The sequence below is a fragment of the Patagioenas fasciata genome, chromosome 4, assembly GCF_037038585.1.
Source record: "Patagioenas fasciata isolate bPatFas1 chromosome 4, bPatFas1.hap1, whole genome shotgun sequence".
Classification (NCBI taxonomy): domain Eukaryota; kingdom Metazoa; phylum Chordata; class Aves; order Columbiformes; family Columbidae; genus Patagioenas; species Patagioenas fasciata.
Genome location: NC_092523.1, coordinates 39,553,684 through 39,560,699, shown reverse-complemented (window position 1 = coordinate 39,560,699; position 7,016 = coordinate 39,553,684). Strand labels below are relative to the sequence as shown.

Below are 7,016 nucleotides of genomic sequence, written 5' to 3'. Positions count from 1 at the left end.
CCCTGTCCATTGGCCCGCACTGCCTCCCAGTGGGCATCAACTACGTCTCTTTCAGGGGAAAAGGCAGCGTTTTTATCATAAGATGCCCAGTACAGATGCCGCTGTCCTCAGACAGCTAATGGGGGAATTGACTGACGGTGAGACTTCTGGTTTTCTAAAAACAAAACACAACAAAACTCGTGGTCACTTTCAAGTGTGCAGCTGTCTGTGACAATCATCATGCACCCATGGGTGTTTGCAGATCGCAAGCCTACATGAAGAAAAAAAAAAGTTTTGGGAGACAGCCTTACAAATGAGAACTCGTGTATTATTGACTTGCATGGAGAGGGCTGTGTCCCTGTCATTCACAGCTTTGACAAGCAGCAGCAGAGTAGTATCACATCACAAGTCTGTGGCCAGTTTTACAGTACCCTCCCTGCAGTGCTGAGAGTGACGCATTTTTTGTTTTCACTCTTCTTGAGTGTGCGCAGAGCACCAGCACAGGACAGTAAAAAGGGATCCCGAAAATGGAAAATAAAACAGCATGAGAAAAGAGCACCTTTGGCTGCAGCAAGGTCTCTGGAAAGTGGTAAAAGAAGAGTTGGGGGGAACATTTCTGTACCTCTGACAGCCTACAGAGCGTAACAGTTTGTAGCCCCCAACCTGCCTTTTCCTACTGGGTTCAGGGAGCCAAGAGATCTATTTAACTCAGGCACCTCAGCTATGTGCCTTTCCCAGCAAAAAACCCCAGTCCCTTCCAGCCCTGTGCAGGTGCCATTATCTACCTGAAAACAATCACATAAACCTTTGTGTTGGGATGTTTGTGTGGTTGCTGCAACTGCAAACAGGGAGGGGGCTTAGGAGAAAACACTCCTGGGGACCCATGGAAGGCACAGCGTGGTGCAAACACAAGGATTAGAGCTGCTGCTCACGCTTTAAATGTTGTATTTGCCTATGTCTCATACCATAATCTTAGAGAATGAGGGGAAAAAATCACATGGTGCTGGAGCACTTGCATTGAGTTATGTGAATAAATAAAGCCTGCTGTGTCTAGGTGTGTCCAACTGCAAAGGTCACTTAGGTGTGGGGTTTTCTTTTCCTCCAAAGTGATCCTGGTCACAGTGTAATATCCTGTTTCGTTTCTACAGTGTTTATCATTGAAAGTTAATGTTTAGGATCCTTGCACCTGATATCCTCGCAGTGCACACAAGAAATAGAACTGAAAAAATGTCAGAGCAAGTGGATAGTAATGAGTACACCGCAAAAGTATTACATTGGAATTATTGTTCTTGCATCACTCTGCTTTGTGAGGAGCTCACATAATCAGGTTTGTGTGTGAATGCATGTGTGAGTCTCCTTCAAAGCAGGAAATAGGATGCCTGACTTTTAGTGCAGAAAATTAGTAACAAAATACATGCAAGATAAGGGCTGATAACATCTCTGTAATCTTCTACTTAATCTGCTATCCTCAGGAAAAATCTGTTGACTTTTCAGCATTACTCTGCCCAAGCTGCATACAATAATTAATAGGCCTGTGTTACCCTACTCCTATGGCAATCACTGAAGTTAGGCACTTGCACCTTCATTTTCACAAGTCGGTGCCCCGAGCGGAGCTGCCCACCCAGCTGAGAAAAGCCAAACCCTACTCGAGCCCTTGCATTCCTTCCCGTTTCCCAGGCGGGCTGCGGCCGCGCTCAACCCCAGCCGCACCCGGGGCTGGAGCAGGTGCAGCGGGAGCCCCCGCCCGGTGCGAGGCGCCCCCGCCCCGGTGCGAGGTGGCCACGTGGAACGGCGGCTCCCGCGGCGGCTACTTCCTGCTCCGCATCACCCCGGCGGCGAGGCAGGCGGGCGCGGCAGCCCGCGGCGAGGGAGCCTACGGGGGAGGAAAATAAGAAAAAGGGAAAAGAAAAGAAAAAAAAAAAAGAGAAAGAAAGTTTGTGCGTGCAGTGGCAGGAAAGCCTCCGCAGGCGGGCGGCTGCCGGAGAGCAGCGGCGGCCGGGGGAGGAGGGGGAGAGGGAGAGGAGGAGGAGGCGGCGGGGCCGTGCCGCGCCGCGCCGGGCGGGGGGCGGAAGCCCGCCGGTGCGCGGGGCCGGGCGCTGCGTGCGCGGCGGCGGGAGGATGCGGCTGAAGCTGGGCTTCCTGCTGCGCGCCGTGCTGCTGGCGGGCAGCTTCTTGGGGCTGCTGCTGCTCTGGTCCTCGCTGTCGCCCCGCGCCGAGGAGCCGGCTCCCCCGGGACGGACGTGGGTGAGTGTGCAGCCGCGCTGGGCGGCGGAGCGGGCGGGACGGAGCGGGTGGCGGGGCCGCCGCCCGGGATGTGACCGGCGGCTGCGGGCGGGCGGGCAGGGGGCGGCTGCCCGGCCTGCGGCCTGCGGCGCTTGCAGGCCTGAGAGGGGAGCTCGGAGCGGCGGGGCCGTCTCCGGCCGTCCCCCGGATCCGGCGTTCCTGCCCGAGCGGCGCCGCTCCGTGGCCCGCTGTGGGGCAGCCCGGACCGCGGCAGGGCCCCGGTGCGCCGCGCTCCGTTGGGCCCCGGTGGCCGAGCCCGGAGAGTGTCCGGTCCGCCCCACCCGGTGCGGGGCCGCCACAGCCCCCTGGTCCTCCAGCCGGGGTCGGGCCGGGAGCGCGCCGCCGCTGGCAGCCGCTGGCGCAGTGGGGCGTGTGGTGCCCCGCCGAGGCCGATGCCCTGGGTACCCGGACTGTGTATGTCGGTGTCTCCTTTGAGGGCTTTTTCCATCCCTAAAACAACGACGCAGGTGTAAGCTGCGTAAGTATCCTGTAAAGGTCTCCCCTAGTGCTTCAACTAAGGGTGCAGCTGTTCCTCTCTCCCACACACCCCACTGCTCTGCACCAGCTTCCTGACATTTTCCTACCCAAATGGCAGGTTTTGCCAAGGAGAGGCAGCAGATCAGGTAATTTAAGAACAGCAACATGGGAAGCCAAAAGACGTTGGAGTGATCATGCAAGTGGTGCAGATTTCTCACCCCAAAATGGTGGGGTTACCTGAGAGGCATTGGGTTGGCAGTGCTTGGGCCGAAAGCAACAATAACCTTTAGAAATGCTTTGGAAGGTTGGGCAAAAAAATCTGGGGAGTGAGCCTTGCCATGGCCTTGTATTAGACACATCAGGTGAGACTAATCTGATTCATTGACACCAAGGTCTTAGAAGGAGTGAAAGTGCTTTTTCCCTTTTGCCCAGATGTTTTAGAGCTGTGGAATGTAACTGGACTTAAGGGGATCTGCTTGAAGTAAGATTAGTCAGGATTATTTTAATCTTGGTAAAGTCATAACATTTTACAGTGATTATCTTAAAAAGTGATCTTTCATGATGTGTTCACTAATGATCTTGGTCCTCTCTAGTGGGCTGCTTTGAATACTTGTGGAAGGCAAGTGAGCTGACAAAATTCTTGCTTTTGAAAACTAGAAATTACTTTAGACTCCTTCAACAGATGCTCTGTCTTCTGAAGCTGTTACAGCTTCCTGTATCTTGGCAGTTACTACTGAGATAATAGGCCATAGCAGTTCTTTTTGAGATACGCACTTTATTAAGCAGTGAAGTTTGTGTAATCTGTTTTTTTAGACACAACATGGGCTTTCCTGTGTGCAGAAAAATCTTTAGGAGTTTTATTTGCATACCTCCCAAGAAAACATCAGGCAGTAAGTCAAAAACAGTTGAACCCTTCCTGCTTAGGAAAGGATAACATACCTCTAAAGTGACATCCTTCAAAATAAAAACCAGTTATGGTTGTATTGGTGTGCAGGGCAGTGACAATCTTCAGCTGATTATTCTGGGGTGACAACTGAAATATTGCAGTCCTACAGTGTGTGTGCTCTACCAGTTTATGCAGGTGCTGTAATGAATCACACTATTCGTTCTCACAAGCCTGAAGTCTTTCCCTTGGAGACTTGTGAGCTGAACCCTTGTATCCACCTTCAGTTGCATGCGAGGTCTAATTTGGAAATGGTTTCTAGCTGGTGTGCATGGCAATAAAAGGAGTCAGAAAGGTTTTTACAGTCCAGCCCCTGATAAAGCAGCATTCTGTCTAGATTACCCCTGCCTTGTCTGGGGGAAGAAATATCGGTAACAGCCACTTCATTAAATAATTCTGTCTTTGTTGGGAACAAATAGAATTATATTGAGTAAACACTGTCAAAGATTAAATCTAAACAGAGTATCTGGTTCATTAGCTAGATCAGCTGTTTGTTTATTGTGATATATATATGAGAGTGGATAACACATGCTTCTTCATCGCTTTCTGGGAAACGATACTGTTATTATTAAACTTCTGCTTTGGGTTGTACTGCTTTCCTCCTCAGAAGCTGCTTGGGTGATGGAAACTAGTGAGTAGGCTTGCTACCAGCAGTGCTCTGGCGTGCTTCTGGAGAGCTGGCAGCGCCTTGGAATTCATCTGAAGGTGAGGGCCTGTGTGTCCTCCCTCCTACTGAGTGAGATAACGCTGACCCGGTGAGGTGGGCTTCTGTCTCGGGGCGTGCTCCCTGCCACACCTGGAAACAGGCTGTGCCTCAGTACGGTTTTGGCATGTTGGAACTAGGACTTTAATCATAACCACTTCTCTGGAATGCACTGGTGCACACTTTGTTCAGTCATACAGAAGTGTATGTTTGCTCTGTTAGCTGCAGAAAAGTTCGTTAAGCTAAAGATAACAGAGTAATTCTTCTTCTTATACAGCAGCCTCGTCCCTTTGCTTGTGCCAAAAACTCTAGCTTAAAATAGAATTTAACTTTTTATAGCTGATCTCAGGCAGTACCCTTTCTCTCTGCACTGTAACACTGGGCACTTTTTAATAACACTGAGGCATTAAAGAAGCAAAGATTAAAAGTTCTGCTTTATTGTTCTTTTTATGTTTATAACCTTGAATCTTTCCATGCTTACAGCAGCAGACAAGAATAGATAATACTGAAGATCTTGTAGTAGTGTTATGACTATGTACCTTTATAAGAAAATATAACACAGTATTTGAAGAGAGAATATGATTTTTCTACTGATTTTAAGAGATTTCAGAGATCTTTTGGAGAGGCAGGATGATTAATGTACAGAGAGTTTTTCAAAGAAAAAGTGAATGTGAAGAAGTGGCTCTTTAGGAAGGAAATGAGAGAACACAGTGGTAATAACAGTAATACAGACAGTTGGAGATAAGACATTTCTCTTTTATAGAAGACTACTACAGATATGTTTGTTTGCTGAAAGCATATTCAGAAGTTGGGGGAACAAAGCTCTTCCCCAGGTAACCTGACTGTGGAGCCTTGTTTCTGCAAGACACCATTTGAGGAAAAAGTGCTTGTAGGATCCAGAGGGAGAATTATTTATTTCTCTGCATTACCAGAAATATCCAAACAGAACAAAATAATCCTTATCCTAAAGACCTTTTAGTTTCCAATCTAAACCAAATAGAAACAATAAAAATATTCGATTTTGTGCAGTCTTTTGAATGTTTTCCAATAACTTCAGTTCTTCTGGATCAAGAGATCAGTTTTGCAGCTAGAAGGCAATGAGCTGGCTATTAATTGTCAGAAGATTGCTGTAAGGATCCCAGTTATAGTACTTGTTGGTCTCCTGCGAGATGTGTTGCTGATGATCAGCCTCAGAGGTACAGCCTTAAAAGCTGGTGTCATTGAGGAGTGGGTAGTATAGCAAGCAGAGCCAATGGACTGAAACAGTAAAGAAAGATTCATTACTGAAAAGTTGAAAACAGTGTATTTGGAGGAGTAAATGTAGTGTAGGTCACCTTTAACTTTCCAAATCTAATCAAAGTGTTGAAGTGACCACATTAGTATTCAGAAGCTTTAAAAGTTAGGTATAATTGAGGTTGGTACTTTGGGGTTTTTTTTGTTTTTTTTTGTTTTTTTTTTTTTTTTTGAAAGACCTGTTTAGGCTACCTGAGACAAAGCTCAAAGTACGACTTTACATGCTCATAGTCTATATGGTAGTAGTATGATCAGTGGTCTCATAGTTCCTCTAATCTTCACTGTAGCATTCTGAGAAGCTGATAAAAATGACTGTATTCATTTATCCATATAAAAGACAGAAAAAAAAAAAGTGTCCAGCATGTTACTTTTCCCCTTCTGAAGACTAGGAAGGTAGTAAAACGTTTTCTGGAAGTGTGTGGCTGACCTTGCATGGGTCAGAATTGTGGTGGTGAGATGATTGCAAAATCCACAAAATAAATTCCCTGTTCTTCCTCTTCTCATTTGCAGTGAGGATGACTTCCTGAAATCTTGGCATGGGCTCCTTGACCTTGTAATTGGGAACCTGCTGTTTCAGATTTGAAGCATTGCAATCCTTGTGGTATTTCCCACCTTTACCTAAGGCATAGCCACCACACCTGAGCCACCGATGGGCTGCCTTTAACTTGTCACATACTGAAGACGTTTAATTTTCTGTGTCTGTAAGTGACATGTTCTTAGCTTTTGTTTAGGAAGTATTTATCAACAGTTCTCAGACTTTCTGGACTGGGCTCCCAGGGGTTTTTTTGTGTGCATAAATAATTGAACAATTGTCCCCTTCCTCCTACTGCCGCTAAAAGCGTGCACATCACCTACACCAGATATGCTCTTGGTGCACTGTAACTTAACAAAAGCTTTTCAGGTCACAGTCTCCCACCCTTAGACACTCACAGCCTCATCACCCTGCCAGGACAGTTATCTGTCCTTGCTGCCAAATGCCACAGCAGCTGAGCCATGGTGAGGTTGGAGCAGTTCCCCTCAGATCTGGAAGAGGGGAGACTCTGCTGAGGGCCCTGGTGCAGGTGGCGATTCTGGCACATGCCTCTGGTTTAGGAAACCAGGTGATGGGCTTGCACCTGGGGCTGTGGGCCCCTGCCAACCACCAAGTTTAGATGTTACAGTTCCCACCTGGTCACTACAAGGTGGAGAATTTATGATGTGGAGCTGGAGGTGATAGGGGAAAAAAGAAAACAAAGCTGAATGGACATTTTTCTGAGCTTTTTGGTGACGCCTCTTTTTCCTCACTTGAAGGACCACAAATTTCCTGTATGCCTTGGCTGGATTGTCACTGAGAACTTA

The 7,016-nt window shown here is 47.7% G+C and overlaps 1 protein-coding gene across 3 annotated transcripts in view; it reads left to right on the top strand.

Annotated features, from left to right (window-relative positions):
* The first annotated feature begins 1,922 nt into the window (after positions 1-1,922).
* Positions 1,923-7,016, top strand: part of GALNT7 (polypeptide N-acetylgalactosaminyltransferase 7) — a 74,903-nt gene continuing 69,809 nt past the window's right edge. Inside the window, exon 1 of one of the 3 annotated variants that reach the window (XM_071807704.1) lies at positions 1,923-2,223. In XM_071807704.1, coding sequence (XP_071663805.1) covers positions 2,098-2,223 — 126 coding nt within the window. In that variant the 5' untranslated portion in view covers positions 1,923-2,097. The remainder of the gene's footprint in view (positions 2,224-7,016) is intronic. The other 2 variants (XM_065837433.2, XM_065837434.2) reach the window with 2 other exon arrangements.